This window comes from Pelobates fuscus, chromosome 3 (assembly GCF_036172605.1).
Source record: "Pelobates fuscus isolate aPelFus1 chromosome 3, aPelFus1.pri, whole genome shotgun sequence".
Classification (NCBI taxonomy): domain Eukaryota; kingdom Metazoa; phylum Chordata; class Amphibia; order Anura; family Pelobatidae; genus Pelobates; species Pelobates fuscus.
This window is the reverse complement of record NC_086319.1, coordinates 76,429,828-76,450,240: the sequence shown is the minus strand read 5'-3', so window position 1 is coordinate 76,450,240 and position 20,413 is coordinate 76,429,828. Positions and strand designations below refer to the sequence as shown.

At 42.1% G+C, this 20,413-nt stretch overlaps 1 protein-coding gene across 2 annotated transcripts in view; it reads right to left on the bottom strand.

Annotated features, from left to right (window-relative positions):
• APAF1 (apoptotic peptidase activating factor 1) overlaps positions 1-20,010 on the bottom strand; it is an 82,182-nt gene extending 62,172 nt beyond the window's left edge. The window contains exons 1-4 of one of the 2 annotated variants that reach the window (XM_063447239.1): positions 19,923-20,010; positions 11,524-11,695; positions 9,780-9,969; positions 375-572 (exon numbers count right to left, since the gene is read on the bottom strand). In XM_063447239.1, coding sequence (XP_063303309.1) covers positions 375-572; positions 9,780-9,969; positions 11,524-11,661 — 526 coding nt within the window. In that variant the 5' untranslated portion in view covers positions 11,662-11,695; positions 19,923-20,010. Of the gene's footprint in view, positions 1-374; positions 573-9,779; positions 9,970-11,523; positions 11,696-18,937; positions 19,008-19,922 lie in introns of those variants that run through there. The other variant, XM_063447240.1, reaches the window with a different exon arrangement.
• Between the last annotated feature and the right edge of the window lie 403 nt (positions 20,011-20,413).

The following is a 20,413-nucleotide window of genomic DNA, read 5'->3' as shown; positions in this document are numbered from 1 at the left end:
GAAACAATTTTTCTTCATGCAGGCTGTGTCAGTCACAGCCAAGGGAGGTGCAGCCAAGGCTGCATAAACAGAAAACATTGATTTAACTCTTAAATGGCAGAGAATTGGGGGTATGAGTTACACACCAAACTACTTTATTAAGTTGAAGCCGTTTTGGTCCCAGTCAGCCTTTGTCAAGGCCTTCAAATCTTTGACTGTATGCCGCCTCTTGGCTCTGACTTGGGTAACAGACAAACAAGCTATTATGCTTCTACCCATATTCAGCATATACCAATGTTATAGATAGAGAACGATAATACACCCATGGAACCTTATTGGTTTGATTTGGTCACTGGCCCTTTGGGGTTTATTTATTAATTTTAACATTTTTTTACCTTCCAATATCCGGTGTTCCCGGAGAGCTTCTGCTGCTAGGACAGACTTCCCACAGCCGGCCATCCCATAGACAGTAACCCAGCCTGGATCATCTTTCAAATCGTTTAAACGTTGCTGAATTTCCTTAATCAGTTCAGGTCGAGTGACACATACAACAGGTCTCTGTGGCACCCCACCCTCACAGAGCACGGTTTTAACTAGATGGATAAAAACAATAGATAACTCAACATAAATGCAACATTTAGGGAAAATCAGAGAATGAATACAGAAATGTTTGAGAGAGATATATATATGTATATATATATATATTATATGTCAATCATTTCTGTATTCATTCTCTGATTTTCCATCTTCCAACATTAAAAGTGTGTCTAATAGCAACATAGACAAGGCTATTCATTAAATTCAAAATTTGTATTAATTAATTCCCCAACAGTAAAACCGAGGTAAAATAGTCATTTGTGAAAGTTCAACTATTGAATAAACCTGCTAGTATGATTCCTGAGTTAGTGTCCAAAAATAAAATTAAAAAAATAATCCCAATCACTATTTACAAACAGCCTCAAAAGGAAAACGCCATTAAGCGCAACAACTACATCACACTGTAGTGGTTATGCTGCTTGGAGTATTCCTTTAAAGCACGTGGGTATGCATTAGACTTGTGAAAACACAAATTTGGCTGGTTTATCCTGATCAAAATACTTTTTATCCACACACGAACTAACCAGATCGTCAGGTGTGGACTAAAAAGACTAGTTTACTATTTTAAAACAGAAAAATATATATATATATATATATAGTGTGGTATAAGCGCTTTTTCTTATATACACGATATAGTGATTTTATAGTCATATGATAGAGCAGCTAATAAACACTCTGTGAACACGCCAAAAAGCCCACCGTACAAATAGATGTATTTAACAAGCACTCAACATTTAGGTGATATCCCCTATTAGCATAGAGTGCAAATTGCAGCACTTTAGATTAATAGTCGGAACTTCCCACTCACAATTGTGTAGATTTTTAAATAGATGTACATAACATAGAAAGATACAAAAAAGATATATATAGTGCATTACTGTGAAACCATAGAAATTGTGCAAGTGAGTGAAAATTAACTCACACAGATTAGAGCCTTTTCAGGGTATAGGCTCTAAACTCAAGGGTTTTGGAGCCTTAAGGTGGCATACTAGTTTTGCATACTAGTTGTCTAACACTGATTTGTGCACAATATAAACATGCTTACTGCCAGGCATCACAAATTCATTCAATAACACTGGCTTCCTTCCCTAATTCTGCTGCTGAATGCCAGGGTTATGTGCGGAATTTCTCTCCTACGACTTATCAGAAATGGTAAAAGTCAATATTACCATATACGAGAATTAATAATAATAATTATTATTATTATTGAAAAATGCTAAACGTAAGAGGCATCAAGTGGGAGCGATTTTTCTGTTCTTCAATGTACATTAAGACAGGTGTAGCTGATAAAAAAAATGTCAGGTGTTCTATTCCAAAAAACAGCCAGGGAATTAAAGCTACAGTCCAAAAAAACTGTTGTCTCCTTCCTTGTTTCTGATTGATCTAGTTTCTTAAAAGGGAATATGGATTATCATCCAGAGTCATTGAAATGAGAGCCTGGACATTAAATCAATGATGTCACACAAAATAAGTTTATAATATTCCAGGCAACTAGGAGGGGGGAAGAGGTGCACATTAATGCAAACAGATGGATTGCAACACACTTGTTTATTGCATAATCTTAATGGCATCTGCCTCTTGTGATCCCTGTGTCCTGAAAAGAACATGAGCTGTGTCTGGAACACTTGTTCTGTCTGTGAGATGGCCTCATCTACTCTTATGCCATGAGGGGGTAACAGTCTAGCAACCTACTGGGATCATGTTACAAAGTACCCCAGATCACTCACCTCACTGAGTGCCACATACCACAGCACGCGTCAAGGCAGTAACCACTAACAGAAGGAAAAACACGCACCTCTTTCTTATTAAATAAACTCGAAGGACTGGATGAGAAATGAGTGGAGTCCAAAACCATGGTATTCAAAAATATTTTTGAGTGAGTGTGACAATAATGGGCTGACTCAGGAAATACTGTTTGTAATGAGTTTCCACATATCAACTGCAGCTACTTCCCATAACTTGGTTTAGGCAGTATTGCTAACATCTAGTCAAAACACAAGGTGCATACTGAGACAATGCCCCAAATCACAGCTCACATACACTCTCACATACACTAATAAAATTATACTGCAAATTAAGGACAGGCGGATTTATTCGAGGTGAATTCAAAGTGAACCTGCCAGGATATAATTAACTTTAGCTGTTTCAAAAGAGCTTAACATTCCATCAAAACATTGTGCTAGCAATTGTATAGATTTGGAGAAAAACCTTTTTTTTTTTTCCAATTTGACAATTTTTATTGGTTTTTAAGAATTAGTTCACAGTGGTCATATTTCCATCGGATCGTACAATTGCATTTCATACAGTCTTTTGTACAGTATTCAATACATTTGGTGTTATGCCTCAGGTATACAATAGGTTACAAATTCTTTAACATCTATGCAACTTATGGAGTATATGGTATCCTTGGCACATTGTCTGTTCCTGTACTCTGGCTCATGTGTGCATCAGTCATTTGAACTGATTGGCGTTGGGTATGTGAACAAACAGATTAACATATTAACTATATACATTGTGGGTTGCCTTGTGGGATCTTTTTGTGCGTGCGAGCACCTGATTTTGTAGGCCTGAAGACTCGTGTGTCGGTGTGATGTTACAGGTGTAAACGTGATCCAGTCTTGCGTGCGTTCGCCTCCCCCCAGGTTCCCACCTCTCTTCCCTGTACCTGGGATTTAGGCAGGTAGTGTAGCTTTTTTGTCACCTGTGCGTGGTGTAACATAGGTGTTCCATTGTGCTCTGGCCTCAGCGTGGACTGGCCGTGCCCGTGATTGGAGCATGGTCATTGTTTCATAGTCCAGGTTTGTTGAAACCTGTTTGATCAAGAGATGCTGCAGAGGCGTCTCTGTTGATTTCCACGCTCTAGCAATAAGCGTGTTGGCTGCGATCAATATGTGGAAGAGCAGTATAGAGTTTGGTTTGGTGTATGTATTTAATGTCATAAAAAGTAGGCACAATTCAGGTGTGAGCGATATATGTTGGTGCAGTGCTTCTGAGAGTACCTCTCCCACCATCTTCCAGTATGTTTTGATTTTGGTGCATGACCACCATATGTGGTACAGAGAGCCCCTATCTTTTTGGCACCTCCAGCACTGATCATTGGTTCCCGGGTATATCCGCGCTAGCCTGGTCGGAACCATGTACCAACGGTATTGCAGTTTCCGCATGAGCTCCAGGTGTGAGGCACAATTGGACCTGCCTCTATGTGCTGTAAATGCCTGTTTCCAGGCAGTCTTGTCGAAGGCGCAGCCTATGTCCATCTGCCACTCGTGTACATGTGTGTCTACGGTGTCTCCCCCCTGGTTATTTAGTAGGTTGTAGGTCATTGCAAGTATTTTTCGGGGGGTGCGGTGAGAAAGGCAGGCTAGCTCAAATTGAGTCAGCTGTTGTGCGGAGGTGTCCATGTCAGTGTCGGTTAACATGGATTTCACCTGGAGGTAGGAGAATATTAGTCTGGAGGGTAATTGAAATGTGCTCTGTAGGTCGGGGAATTGCGCTAATTGATTGTTTACGTATAGGTGTCTCACGTATGTGCATCCCCCCGACATCCACTGGCGATGGTCGAATGAGGGGTTGGCTATATGCATGCTGTGCAGGGGGGCAGCCAGGGACCAGTGTTTTCGAGAGCATAGAGTTCCCCTGTGTGCGTCCCATATTTTAAGTAAGAGGTCCGTGGGGGGCAGCTTCTCTGGCAACTCCGGTCTCAATCGCCGTGGCACCCAGAAGAGGCGATTTAACGGGATCTTGGCAGTCCAGGTGGACTCAATGTCTACCCATTGTGGTTGGTTTTCTGTCGCGTGTGAGGTGATCATTGTAGCAAGCAAAGCTGCTTTGTAGTAGAGTCGTATGTTTGGCATGCCCAGTCCCCCCCTATCTATGTGTTTGTGTAGGGTTGATGATGCTACTCTAATTTTGCGGTGTCCCCAGATAAATTTGGTAAACATCCTCTGTAGGGTGTCAATATAAGATTTGGGAAGCGCTATTTGTAAGGTCCGCAGTAAATATTGGAGCTTAGGTAGGAGGGTCATTTTAATGGCCGCTATTCTGCCCAGCCAGGAGAGGAACTTCCCCTCCCATGATTTTAATGTGGCCGACAATTTTTCAGCTAGTGTTCCATAATTGCTGTGGAACAGTGCATCAGGGTTTTTGGTGATAGTGAGTCCTAGGAAGGTAACATTATCTGTCCTCCAATCTAACGTATATGCAGTCTGTAGTGTTGTCAAGATGTCTCTGGGTATACCCACTCCTAACGCTTGGGTTTTAGTCGCGTTAAGTTTATAGTAGGACTGTTTTCCATATGTGGCCACCTCTTCTAGGAGGTTCGGTAGTGATGTCTGGGGTTGGGTCAAAGTCAATAAGATATCATCAGCAAATAAATTGGCTTTGTATTCTTTATTCCCAACGCGGACCCCGTGAATATCTGAGTTATTCCTAATTCTGGTTACTAGTGGTTCCAGCGCCACAACGTATAGCAAGGGAGATAGTGGACAGCCCTGGCGCGTCCCATTGGAGATGGTAAACGGGTCGGACACGAAGCCCGCGTTTAGTACTTGTGCTGAGGGCGAACTATATAGGGCCCTGACCACTGATGTAAATTCTGTCGGGAAGCCGAACTTAGAGAGTACCCTCTCCAGAAAGGTCCAATGCAAACGGTCAAAGGCCTTTTCTGCGTCAAGGGAGAGTATCAGGCCGCCCCGATCGTCCCGTCTTAAGCTGTGCAGGAGATCTAGGACTTTGCGTGTGTTGTCTGTGCCCTGTCTGCCAGCTACAAATCCCACCTGATCATTGTGTATGATGTGGGGGAGGATGTCACTCATCCTCCTCGCGTATATTTTGGCGAACAGCTTTGCGTCTGTGTTTAAGAGCGAAATTGGTCTAAAGTTTTGGGGATGTGTGGGGGTTTTTCCCGGTTTTGGTAATGTGACAATGTGGGCAGCTAATATCTCCCTTCCAAGTGATTCGGAGTTGACTGCTTCTGTGAAAGCTTGAACTAGGTGTGGTGTTAGTGTTGTTTGGAATGTTTTGTAATAAAAATTGTCGAAGCCGTCCGGGCCAGGTGATTTCCCTGTTGGTAGAGCTCTAATAGCCTCTTCCACCTCTTTATCTGTGATGGGGTTGGACAGAGTAGTTTGTTGGGCTAGCGATAGTCGGGGTAGTTGGATTGTGTCTAGATAGGTGTTGATGCTGTCTGTCAGCGGTTGATGGGTGTTAGTGTCTTTGTTGAGGTTGTATAGGTCTGCATAATACCTGGCGAACTCATTGCTGATTTCCCGAGGCATCATACATTTTTCCCCGTTTGGTTTGAGGAGGTATGCTATTTTTTGTTTGACTTGTTGGTCCCTGAGCCTGGTGGCCAAGAGCTTGCTTGCCTTATTACCTTGCGTGTAATTTGTGGCTTTTAATTTTGTAAGGTAAAAGTTTGTACGCTCCAGTGCATGTTGATGAACCTTCCTGGTGAGGGACACGATCTTGTCTCTCAGCTCAGTGCTGGGTGTGAGTTGGTTTTGTGTGTTTAGGTGGCACAGCTCTTGCTGCCATATTCGCAGTTGGGTTTGCGATTGTTTTTTCAAGTAGGACGCCCTCCTAATGAGCAGTCCTCTGATCACCGGCTTATGTGCGACCCATCGGGTGCTGGGGGAAATATCTGGGGTGTTGTTGTCCTCGAAGTAGTGCTGAAGGGCCGTGTCTAATTCTGTTTTGAATTGTGTGTTTTGTAATAGGGACGTGTTTAAGCGCCACGGACTACGGTGTTTAAAATCGTAGAGGTCTTTAAGATCTAGGGTGAGGGGTGCATGGTCAGACCATGTGATGTCTCCTATGTCACATTTAATAATTTGGTTGAGGAAGTTACCCTGCAAGAGGAACCCATCTATCCTGGAGTAGGAGTTATGTACCGGTGAAAAGAAGGTGTAGGATTTTTCTGTGGTATGTGTCAGCCTCCATGCATCATAATAGTGATGTAGCATGAGGAGCTTTTGTATCGCCTTGCTTTGTCGTTTTAGGGTGTGATATCTAGCGCTATGGGGTGAGAGAGTGGTATCCATCTGGGGGTTCAAGACGTGGTTGAAATCCCCACAGATGATTGTTATTCCCTGCTGTATTGCTGACACTTTGTGCAGTATCTTGTGCAGAAAGTTCCGTTGGTTTGTGTTGGGTGCATACAGGTTTACAATTGTGTACAGGACGTCATTAATGTGGCCTACGATTATAACATACCGTCCGTTGGAGTCAATGTCTTGTGTGACCAGTGAAAAGGATACTGCTGCACTAAACAGTACGGTGGCGCCTTTCGATTTTGTCGGGGAAGTGGCGTGGAATTGATGTGGATATGTGGTTGTCAGTATCTTCGGGTGGTCGCCTGTGCGGAAGTGCGTTTCTTGCAGACACGCTACATCCGCTCCCTGAGACTTCAGCTCCTTAGCAAGTGCATGTCGTTTGTGAGGGACATTAAGTCCTTTTACATTCAGAGAGCAAAATCTCATGGGGGGTCATCTTTCAGAATGTATGGTAATGTTATGTGTGGCTTATCTATGGTGGGGTCCGCTGCCCATCCCAGCTCAGTCCAGCTAGGCAGCGGGGTCCCCTCAGGTTGTTCAGATGGTACTCGCAGTGTGGCATATATCCCAGATGGGTAAGTAGCGTTGTGATGTGTGTGGTCAGCTCGTGTGTGAACATCCGCTGCTAAGGGGCTACCCACATAGCCCACAAACAATAAACAACGGTAATAAACATAACATTGTGGCTTATATACATTTTGCAGTAGTTGGTTGTCAATGAGAGCATAGTCACAATTAAAACAATAGTAACAATATAAACTTAACTGAAACAGTACTAGTGCCAATATGATGGCTTGGCTCTGCGCAGCAGTGCCGTGGGGGATGAAGCTTATGGCTTCAACAGGAGACAGGCGCTCCGCCGCGCCGGCCCATTTTGGATAAGCTTAGTGAACATATTTATGTGACCCATTAGTGCAAATGAGGAGGGGGGAGGAAGGGGGGTGGTGGGTGGGGGAAGTGCCCTATGGCCAATATACAGTGATGAAATATGCAGTCTGTTGCGAATTCTTACAAAGTATATTCCAGTCTCCGTGACTGTGTTGGTATTTCTTTTACTTTTATTTATATATCTTTTTATTTTATTTATTTATTTATTATAATTTTTTTTTTTTTTTTTTTTTTTTTTTTTTTTTTTTTTTAATGAGGAAGAGCAACATGTGAGCCCAGGTATAGGGGCTTCTAGAGTGTAAGGTAGGAGGGGTGTGGGGGAACCTAGGATGGCTGTGCAATTGTCCCTTTATGTGTGTATGGGTTACCGCTTGTTTTTCCTCCACTCTGGGGACAGTCTCCGCATCTCCGGTGGTCTTTTGTGCGTGGTGGGAACTGTTATGCCCCATTCTCTCAACAGGTTGCTGCCCTCTTCTGGTGTGGAGATGGTGAAGTTTTTCCCCCCACGATGTACCAGCAGTTTAACAGGGAATCCCCACCGGTAGGCGATGTGTTGTTCTCGGAGTTGCGCTGTGATGTCTTGGTAGTCCCTCCGGCGTTTCAGCGTTGCTGGGGAGATGTCCGCAAATATCTGGATGCCGTGAAATTTATCCGGCAGGGCTCTGTTTGCTCTGCTGCCCCTTAGTATGATTTCCTTTGCATGGAAATAGTGCATACGCACCAGTATGTCCCTGGGGCTGTCCGGTGGTAAGAACCTCGGCCGTGCTGTTCTGTGGGCTCGGTCCATCAGCAGGACATCGGAAGGTAAGTCAGGGGCCAGACTTCTGAGCAGTTCCGCTATATAGGTTGGAAGGTCCGTCGCCCCAACCGTTTCTTTCACGCCCCGGAGCCTCAGGTTGTTACGCCTGGCTCTGTCTTCCATGTCGGCAAGCTTATTTTCGTATGATTCCATGCGTGCAGCGAGATCATCCACCGTGTGTGTCAGGGTATTGTGGGCTTCGGCATGGTCCGCCATTTTATCCTCCATAGCGGAGGTTCTCGCGCCCAAATCTTGGAGGTCTTTCCTGAGGTCTCCGATGGACGTTTGTAGGGTGGTGAGGATTTTGTGGGACATGGTATCCAGCATGCCTTGTATCAGGTCTTTAGTGAGCTGGGGCTCAGGATGTGGCGACCCGCGGGCCTGCTCTTCTTCCTCCTCTGCGCCATCTTGGCTATGTTCCAGGGGCTGGATAGTTTTCCCCTGGTGTGCTTTGGAGGTGAAGAAGTTCGCCTTTTCTTGCTTCTCGGTGGCTCTCTTGCTTTTTGCCTGGGACATGATGGTATTTTCGGATGGTATGGGTCACAATTGTGGTTATGTGGGCCTTTTGACGGCGGAGCTAGTGCTACATGCGACCGTTCTCCATGGGTGTCAGGACACGCCCCCGAGAAAAACCTTTTTAAAATACTTTTTTCTCCCATCAGACTCTTGATTCCTCAGCAGACACTCAATGTCAAATAAATTGAGAGCCAGGGAGCGCAGAAAAGACCTACCCCAGGACGCCCTGCTCTCCACCCATATCAACCAAAGTGCATGCGCTGTGGCTGCCATGGTATCTCCCGAGGCAGCGCTGATAGTTCTGGGTAGGGAGTATAGGAACAGAGTGAAGTCACTCCATACAGATGCAGGTATGCTTGCAAAGAAACCAGTTTGTCGGCATCATAAAGGATTTTTGCCCTGCTTGGTGTAGTGTCCCCAAGCACGGCAAATCAACGAAGACAAGTCGAGAAGTGCGGGCAGACGAAAGGTGGGTATTACAGAAGTATAACAGCCACCTCATAAATTAGATCACGGCAGGGGAGCGGAGGGCGAGGTAAGGCATGACAGTTTCCCTTTAAGGTCAGAGTAGCTGAATGGGAAGAACAGCTGACCTGATTGATCCCTAAGCCGACAGAGTTACCAATCACCTCCTGGGGTTAGCAAGTAGCACAATTTAACAGTAGCACAAACTTGCAGAGAAGTGATTTGATCTAAATTAATTATGTTAACAAAAGTTACATAGGAGGCACGCACAAGTACTGTACTTTGAAGTGTCTATTCTTTATATATCTTAATAAACTTATATTGAATATACATTTTGTTTATATTTTTTTGCTCTACTCTGACCATGCTTAGCCTTTTAGAGATTTGAAGAGGGGGGGGGGGAACTGCAGCACAAATCTGAGGTCAAAACCTTTAAAATGCACTTGAATTTGATTGATGCCCATAGTGTTCTTATAACTCACCATATGACGTGATGCCAGTGGTGATATGCCTGCCGCTGGTAGAAAGATCGATGTTGACTCCTTCCCTAAGAAGAGAAGCAAGGTCTTTGTATCCTTCATGCAGCAGTGCATTAAAAAAGGAAATATAAGCACGATTGTTTTTTTCAAGAATTAGATTAATAAGATGATTAGCACGTTCCAGCGATGTGGCCTATTTAAAAAAAAAAAAAAAAAAAAAAATATTCTAAGATTGATTATGCATGGAAGCTCTCCTCTATACACACACAACTGGACCCCTGACCTGGCAGGGAAGAATTATTTCTGACATTCCTTAATAAACAGTGTGCAAAACAATACCAAAAAATACAGGATGTGTTGGCAGATGACAAAACTAATAGAGGTTATGTATAAACAGATGTCATGGGCAAGTTTTCAATGTTTGAACAATAACCTCTACATCTCATTGCTTATTGGTGAAGGATATTTTTTTTTACTAACACGTAAGAAAAAGAAGGGGCTTCCATTGGGTTCTATGTCTCACTTCTAGTAGTTTCACCATTTTTCATACCACTTGACACTGATAAATCCCTTCTTACGTTTTGGAAAATAATGGGGGAACCATTTCTCAAGTCTCAAGTACACCTTTGTTACAATATCTGCTTTAAATGTCTGCTATATCTTATAAATTACCGTAAATGGTTTTGCCATTTGGGAAGATTCATCAAAGCGATATAGTTTGAAAAGTGTATTTTTTTTTAGTGGGTGCAAAAAATCTGTTCCAGTTTACTAACGTGTTTTAAAAGTAGTCTAGAATGTGTGACCTTTCTATTTGGTTTGAATATCCTGACTAGGGATCGACCGATTATCGGTTTGGCCGATATTATCGGCAGATATTCGGTATTTTCGGCAATATCGGTATCGGCCTATAGAGATAGCGATATTGCCGATGATGCAGACCAGGACCGCCGGGCCCATAACAAGCCCGGCGGTCCTGGAGGGGCCCGCAGCAAGATCTTACTTATCTTCCCAGCAGCTCCCTTCAGCTCCCCTGTCAAATCTCGAGAGTCCCGCAAATGTCAGAGCGTTGCCACGGGTTACCATTGCAATGGTCCGCAAGATATAGACAGGGGAGCTGAAGGGAATGTATGTAAAAGCTTGCTGCTGGCCCCGACTGCACAGTCCATGTATATTTTGTGCATTTACCTTAATAAAAAAAAATGTGCAAAAAAATAAATAATAAGCATGTTCAGTTACCAGTATATTTGTGTAGAAATAGTTTCTTTTTTCAAAATGGTAAATGTACAGAATATCGGTAAGTTATCGGCTATCGGCCTGAAACTTCACAGATTATCGGTTTTGGCTCTAAAAAAAAAAATCAATATCGGTCGATCCCTAATTCTGACAGATAATTGCGTATCCACAGTTATATCCATTAAGAATACTGTGAATAGTCTGTAGACATTCTGCCTCGTTTCTACAACAAGACAAAAGTGGCATAAGAATACTTGGTATACAAATGTAATGCACTACACAAAAAGTAATAGAAACGAAAAAATGGCAGACTAATCTCCATCTATGTAAGGTTTACGTACTTTCTTCAATAAATATGGTAGACAAACAATAATTATGGAGATGGTGAAAGCAGAAAAGTCAAATCAATATTTAAAAAGAGAAACACTTTTAAACACATTTAATCAAACAACAGACTAGAGAAGGCAACCATATGTGTAATGTTAATTAGTGCTTTAGCATGGCTGGCTCTAACCTGGGCTTTTACACTTTCCTCCTCTTTCACAGTAAGGACGCCATCGCTTATCATATTATCCATAATATAGGATGTCTTTATGTCCATTGCCAACGCTGCTCTGTTCTGAAGCAGCAAGCTCCGACACTTTTCATCCATTTTGGCATTTGGTTTTAGAACACTAGATAATTATCTGGAATAAAAGTTCTGCATCAGTGAAATATGTTCATAAATGCTAATGATGTTACACATACCATCTGTATTTAAAAAATAAAAAAAACACATTGCAATATAAATAAGGAAAACATTCCAAAACGCTTTTCAATAAAATAATCCTGGCCTGGTTAAAGCCAAAATATTGGAAAACCGCCTTGTGGAAAAGTTCACAGCCCCCTTAATTCGCTCCCAACTTTCAAAAAGTCAAAGTTCCCTTGCGACAAATGTATCGCCTAAATTTGTGGGTGTTTGGTTTTTATGTAGTTCGTGGTTTTTTTTTTTTCTTCTTTTCATATATTCAAATTTACAAAAGGTTAAGCAAGTGTTACCACTGTTCCCTGAATTAAATGCAATGTGCTTGGCACTGGATGATAAATAAAGAATGACAAAATAATTAAGGGAACCATGTTAAACATTCTCTGTTGTCAGAAACGGTTTATGTTCCACTTTATTTTAACTGCTTATGTTTTGAGGTTTATTTACAAAACAGTCAATTGTGATGAACGGAGAAGCTGAATTGCAAAATGTACCATAAAAAAAGGCAAGCTGGGTGAGGTTTCCGAAATGATTTTTCCAAATCATCTACCGTATTTTTGCCATTCAGTTTTCAATTCATTACTGAAATTACATTATTGAATAACCTCCTGTGTGTTTATTATATATAAATATATATCTTATCAAAATTAACAAACGATGTCTAACCTTTGCTTTTCACTGGGCATACGGTATCAAAGTTCCAAGCACATTTCTCATCCCCTGCAGAGAACGGGAACTGCAACTGGTAGATTCTGATGGGTTGAATACATAACAAGCTCATCGTGTTTATTTTTGTGTTCTCTTTTTAACCAGTGCCCGTTATTGAGAAGTTTAAAATCGGGATGCAATTTCAAGATAAACAAAACTTCAAGATCTTCAAGTAATGAATACTATTAAAGTGACAATGCAACATTTGAAGTCTTGGTGACCAAACAAAGAGGCACTATAGGCATCAAAACAACTTTGGCCTAATGAAGCAGTTTTGGTGTATAGAACATGCCCCTGCAGCCTCACTGCTCAATCCTCTGCCATTTAGGAGTTAAATCACTTTGTTTATATAGCCCTAGTACCACCTCCCTGGATGTGACTCACACAGTCTTCCTAAACACTTCTAGTAAAGAGAGATCTAATGTTTACACTTTGTGGTACAGTCTGTTTAATTTATAATTTCTTATCTCTTGGTCTGTTAATAGCTTGCTAGACCCTGCAGGAGCCTCCTGTGTGTGGTTTAAATTAAATTTACAGAGCATGAGAAAAAAACAAAACTTGTAAATTATGTGAACATCTGAAAATGAAACCATTTTGTTTTTCATGCAGGCTGTATCAGTCACAGCCAGGAGAGGAATCAGAAACAAAAGTGATCTAACTAATGACAGAGAATGGAGTAGTGAGACTTCAGAAGCATGATCCATACACCAAACTGCTTCATAAAGCTGATGTTGTTTTGGTGCCTGCAGTATCCCTTTAATGGGTGTAATACCTGATGTTCAATCTTAAAGGCACTGTATTCTGATCCTGGATCTTCATTCATTAGAAGCCCTCAGCTCGTCTTTGAAAATGTTTGTGACAGAGCTTCTTTAAATACAACGTAAAAAAGGTATTCAGGGTTATTTGCTAAACACCAAATTCTAGCAAAGGTAAATCCAAATGGTAATATTTATGTTAAAATAGCCAAGTTGTTACCATAGCTAAGTTAATTTTGTTTTTATATCAGCTATTGTTCAATAAATTGTGCCATTCAGATTCCAATTCACTGCAGTTCTGAGTTTAGTTAAAGGGGCACTACACTGACTAAATGGGCAAAAAAAACGGAAATCCCTATTAAGTATAATATATCTCCAATGAATACATGCATACATATTTAATGAATGTATTAATTGGGGGCATATATTAAACGAGCTTGCAAGATATGTAGTTGTTATGAACTGCAGCCTTTGCAAGCCCCCTCTACCCTGGAAGAGACTAACAGGCATCTAAAACTATCCCTCCCTGCGAGCGCACTATACAGTGTTCTGATATAAGGTATTAAGGGGGGGGCAGGCGCAATTAAATAGAGCTTGTCTGCCATTTTGTTAGCTCATGGGAGATAACGTAAGCAGTAATAAACCTCCCTGGCTGTTCAATTGACAGCCGGGCATGTTTAAAGGGACACTATAGTTATGCCAGGTCCCTCAGGTTTTAACCCTTCACATGTAAACTGCTATGTTTACATTTGGGGCTAATCCAGCCTCTAGTGGCTGTCTTTCTATGTATTTCGCCTCCATCGCGCAGAGCGTCCATAGGAAAGCATTGAGAAATGCTTTCCTATGGACACTTTGAATGCGCGCGAGGCACTTGCCGCGCATTCGGCTCCGCTGACGTCGGACGGGGGAGCTGACGTCGGCGGGGGAGTAGAGGTCGCCGGCGCTGGAATAAGGTAAGCTGCTGAAGGGGTTTTAACCCCTTCAGCGCCACGGGAGGGGGACCCTGAGGGTGGGGGCACCCTCAGGGCACTATAGTGTCAGGAAAACCACTTTGTTTTCCTGACACTATAGTGATCCTTTAATTAATTTACTATAAAAATGGCGATTTATACATAGAAATTGGCACTTTTATAAAGTGCCTTTGTAATGGGATACTTCTCACCAATAAAGCACTTCAGCTTTACGGGTGTGGAGTGGTCCTTTAATAACCTTGTTAATATAAAATCTGCAACATTTTACATTTGACAACAAATACAGGGTGCGCTAAATAAAATAAAGGGAGATGAAAAAGTCTCTATACGTACAATGTGGACCTTGAGTGAGTGTTCTTATGTTCTTTCTTTGGGATCTCAGTAGTCGAATATGGAATACAAAAGCAGAGAGGGGAGACCAATAGTGCAAAACCGTAATGCGGAAAGGATCACGAACAACACAGACGTGGAGAAGTGCCAACTTACAATTTAAAGAGCTAAGCCCAGCTCTAGGTAAAACAGCATACAGTGGTATTTAGTACTCCCCACATGTAGGATATTGCTGGACAATTGGAGGTGTCTTCACAAGATTCTTTACACCACTCCAGACAGACGTCAGCATATAAAATATATAAAAGATGGAAAAACCCAATGGTGCAATAACTTAGCATGCAGTGGTATTTTAACTCCCCACGTGTAAAAATACACAACGCGTTTCGCCAAACAGTAGGCTTTTTCAAAAAGCCTCCTGTTTGGCGAAACGCGTTGTGTATTTTTACTTTGTTTTTAATTAAAGTATTTTGTGACTACCACTTATCTATGGTTAGTACATTTACTTTATATGTTGCTGTTTTATCCTGGCTGATTTTTTTAAACAAGATCCAGTACTTCAAAAGAAATCCCTGTTGGGGATTATTCCACCCACGTTTGGTTCATAGAGCAGTGTGGCTGCTCTGAACACTGTAAGTATGTTTCATTTTTATTCCACTGTCATTTTATATATGGAAAACACTATGGGCCCTCTCTTGTGATTTTATTTTCATAAGACCGGAACTGCAAGCATCATTAGAGGAATATCCTACACGTGGGGAGTTAAAATACCACTGCATGCTGTTTTACTCAGAGCTGGTCATAGCTCTTTAAATTGTAAGTTGGAACTCTTGGGACCTCAGTGTTGTCTGTTGTTGCAGTATTACCAAAGTTATTGCACCATTGGGTTTTTCCATCTTTTATATATTTTATATGCTGACGTCTGTCTGGGATGGTGTAAAGAATCTTGTGAAGACACCTCCAATTGTCCAGCAATATCCTACATGTGGGGAGTACTAAATACCACTGTATGCTGTTTTACCTAGAGCTGGGCTTAGCTCTTTAAATTGTAAGTTGGCACTTCTCCACGTCTGTGTTGTTCGTGATCCTTTCCGCATTACGGTTTTGCACTATTGGTCTCCCCTCTCTGCTTTTGTATTCCATATTCAACTACTGAGATCCCAAAGAAAGAACATAAGAACACTCACTCGAGGTCCACATTGTACGTATAGAGACTTTTTCATCTCCCTTTATTTTATTTAGCGCACCCTGTATTTGTTGTCTTTTGTTCTCTCCATTCTCTTTTCAGGTGTGCAGCTCTATCCCCCCTTGTGATCTGTACTGTAGCGCTGTTCCCCTCCCTTTCTATTTACAACATTTTACATTTGTCTGTTGATTCTCTCCTTTGCAATCACAGTTATGAAAAATGTGATGTAGTTGGGTTCGGGTAGATCTGCAGCTAAACCATGTCAGATTAAACCATGTAAATATGAAGAGATATACAGTGGTTGTGTGAACATTATAGTTCTCGAACCAAGACCTGGCATGGACCCTATCTGGGATCAGGGAAAAAAAAACAACAACTGTGACCTCTTTGCTATAATGGTTCAACCCACCGCTACTTCCATAAATACTGTCCGACAGCCCGGAACTGATTAATGTAGGAGCTATTGGACTTAAACCTCTAGGCCCTGCATTCAATAGGCTGTCCTGAAATGCTGGGTACCATACTCACAGCGTGTAGCGAGGGAAGCACAGGTATCTTCTATGGCCTGGTCAAGCATCATGAAAAAAACACAGTTGTTAAAGGAACACTATAGTCACCAAAACAACTTTAGCTTAATAAAGTCGTTTTCGTGTATAGTTTATGCCCCATGCAGTCTCACTGCTCAATTCTCTGCCATTTAGGAGTTAAAACACTTGTTTATGCAGCCCTAGCCACACATCCTTGCATTTGACTTAAACAGGGGGTGGAGGTGGGGGGCAAAGGGGGCTAGATGGTGGTTTTAACACTATGGGGCCAAAAATACATGTTTGTGTTCCTGACCTGAAAGTGTTCCTTTAACCCCTTAAGGACACATGACGTGTGTGACACGTCATGATTCCCTTTTATTCCAGAAGTTTGGTCCTTAAGGGGTTAAAGTAAGTTACATCTGATTGAAAATGAAACCATTTCTTTTTCATGCAGGCTGTCAGTCACAGCTACAGGAGGAGCTGCATAAACAGAAACAAATTAAATTGAAGTGAATTGAGCAGTGAAACCTCAGAGGCATGATCTATACACCTAAACTGCTTAATTAAGCTAAACGTTGTTTTGGTGACTATAGTGTTCCTTTAACACTGTATATACTCATTTGTATCTGATCTTATCCGGATTAACAACTGGAGGGTCCATTGCTCACAGTAGAGCCATATCTTCTAAAAGCGAATTGCTTGTAGGCCTTCTGTGTCCCATTACCCATAGAATGGAGTCACTGTGTCCCATGACCAGCAGGACAGGCTTTCATCTATTGTACCCCCTGACTTTCCAGTAACTCTCTCACTGGCTCAGCAAGATTGTGAAGATGTATTTTATAAGCTTGAATTTTCCAATTTATAACTGTATGCAGGGATGGTTTTATATATGGAAGTAAAGACCAGTTGCAGATAGAGGTGAGAGTCAGGGACATGAAATGTGGAACACAGATTCAGATTTTGTATTTATGCCCAGTGTACTTTTCAGCCCCAGGCCCACTAAGCCCCTAATCCCACTCTGCTGACAGCAGTTTATTGGGATTAGAGGCTTCATAGGCCTTGAACGATACACACAACACCTGGATCTAACCTGTATGTGCTGGGGCTCAGTATGATACCATGGTACCCTATATCATAGTGACTTAAAGTGCTGCAGTATGATATCCCGGCACACGCCATTAATATATAATGGAGTATAAAGGTATAAGGTATAAATAGCAGTGTAGCAGTGGTCTATGCCCACAATGGTACACAGCAGTCATACGTTCAGTATTATGGTGTAACAAGATGGACGAGCCACTGCTGCAGGAGAATTCTGAGGGTCTGTCTATTTGTCTCCACTGCGTGTTCCCATTTTGTTTATGAATTGCCGCAAACCATCAGAAACCTTTTCATGTGGGATATTTCCCCAAAATTTCACAAACTCTGGAAAACCATTGCCAAGTTACATAGAACTTACATGGTGTCCAGCCTCTGGAAGTTCTCTCCATTGATCTAAGCAGGGCTTATTTCACTGGTTGAGAGGGCTCAACTGGTGCTCTGAGCCAATGAGTTAGCCCTGCACTGTGAGCATAAGCTCAGGAGAGCTCATGGAAGCTTCATGCAGGAGCTCCTGGCTCTCAATATAGGAAGTGACTGGCCGCCCCAGCAGACCCCAGGTAAGTTGTCAAACCACATTGGTATGACTATTTACACTGGTAGGGCACCAAGCACTCCTGGCACCATAGCCACTACATGGTGCTGTTGTGGTTCTGGTGCTTGGAGTGTTCCTTTAAAAAGGCAGTCACATTAGTATCAAGATCCTCAAATGTTTATGACAAATGGGACCAATCGCCAACATTTATGAAGTGATCATTGAGGTGACCTGGGTGTCATGTCCCTGTAGTATTAATCCTGCAATTGAAAACAATGTTTAAATTGCACGGTTTAAATGCCTCTAGTGACTACCACACTGACAATTACCAGAGCACTTTTGGCGAAATAGCAGGGTGAAACATGGCTATTTCAAGCAGATGATCTCATAGAAACCATTTGACTAGCACAGCACACATTTCACCATGTGTGCGCACTAGCCTCGTGTTTTCCTATGGCAAAGCATTGAATTGGCGGAGATTATAAAGATTGATGATTGCAGCTAAGAAGGCTGAAAAGTGTGTGTAAACTACCTTACGGCAAACTTAGTGTGGCTATCATGACCTAAAATATACAGGGTTTTTCACTAAAGTGAGCGTTGCTGGGAATTCAAAGTGAATTTAACTTTAAGGCCAGGATATCAAAACTGAAAGTAGAACTGACTTCCTGAAAAGTCACACCTTGTAAGATACACCTGATTAGGTCAGTACTGCTAGACTTGGCAACCCACATTTTTGGAGACTACATTTCCCATGATGCTCAGCTATTAGGTGGTACCAAACATGACACTAATGCACTAATACTGTAATCAATTGACAGTAAGTTCGTAGTGGCCTATAAATCTCTGAACACAGCCTCCTACAGAGAGATAACCCTTCCAACCATTGTCTGAGCCTGTCATACTGAATAATTATTATTTTCCCAGGCACATGTCTGTGTATTATGAGGAAATGGAGTGAAATAAACATGCAACCGCAAAATTAGAGCATGATTACTGACACTACGTGTACTAAACAGTGGCTAGCCTGCAGTGTATTTCCCCACAAAGTGAAGCTTCACCCAACAACCGCTCACCTCTTTCTTCAAATACTCTGCCCAGCTACAGGCAAAGGAGACTACAACTCCCGGCATACCTAGCGCGCACCGAGCGCACACTTCCGTTAACTCCTGAAGCACCAAGACGCCTGACAGACTCTAAGAAGAAACATTTCGCTGTTCAGTTACTCTGAAACTAAAGGGACCTGAAAGTGTTAAAACAGCCACTTCCTTAATACCAACCCCTATAACAGCCGCTGCTTCCTCGTCTTGAAAATCAGCCCAAAGAGTGTACAGTATATTTTAAACGTAACTCTTATTAAATCATTAAAATTATTCATTAACAAAAAGTATTGATGACGTTTGAGTAAACAGGTTTTAAACAGTATGTTGTATCTTTTCAGCAAATCAATACTAAACAATACTTACAAAAAAAATTAATACGACATCAGTCATTTTTATTCATTTTTCTTTTAACAATTAAATGAGATTTGTGTTTTAGATTAAACACCTATTAATTGTTGTTGTTGTTGTTGTTCTGCCGGCTGTCATGTTGTCCATGAGATCACCTCCCATTCCTGGGTGTATGTCTGAAACTCTGGGGCAAAGTTCTAAGAGTGGAACCCTCAGCAGAACGTTCCGTTGGAACTTTTAGAACTCTGTCCCAGGAGGAATCTTATTATACTTTTCATTCCACATTTCATTAAAAACCCTGTTAATAAGGCACAGATACAATGTATAAAATCCCTGGCAGAGAGCGGAGAGGGAGACGCAGTTGCTGTGAGAAAGACGCAAATGAACGCCTATTAGGTGACTTATTAGTAATTCGGCATAGATAGGTGTTATTCTGGAACAAAGTGCTAAATAAGGAGCAGTCAACATGGAAACCTACATAATGCCTTACAACATTTAGCACTTTGCACCTTGCTGGCGCTACATAGGAGGGAAATAGAGCATCTGTGGCGCTAAATAGGAGGGTAATAAAATGACAGCAGGGGTAAAGTGTGAGACCTGACTTTCTCACCTGGTGTGCTGATAGTCCCAGCTCTGACAGGGCGGTGGGGATTCTGAATATGAGAGGTAAAGAAGGAGGAAGGAGAGTACAGTGCTGCTCCTCCAGCCTCTCAATGTGAGGTCACCAGACCTGGCCCTGTTCCAGCAGCTCCCTATAGACACGGTAACCTGGCCAGACATATCATATTACTGACCCGTGTTCTGTCAGCTTCTGGGACCCTACTCAATTTAATCTAAGTAATACAAGGCTTACCCTGTGACTTGGGACAAACAAGCTTCTTCATGTATCTCTTCACTATTACTAAATGTGCTCTCGGACTTGTAATAAACTACAAAGGGGCAGTTTGGCTTCATATCTCCCAACTGTCCCTATTTAGAAAAGATAGTCCCTATTTTGGGCCCAAATTCATCTGTCCCTCATTTCTATCTTGCTGTCCCTCTATTACAGGAGCTCCATATTGTCTCTGAGTGTATAACAAAGTCCACAGCAATAATACTCAC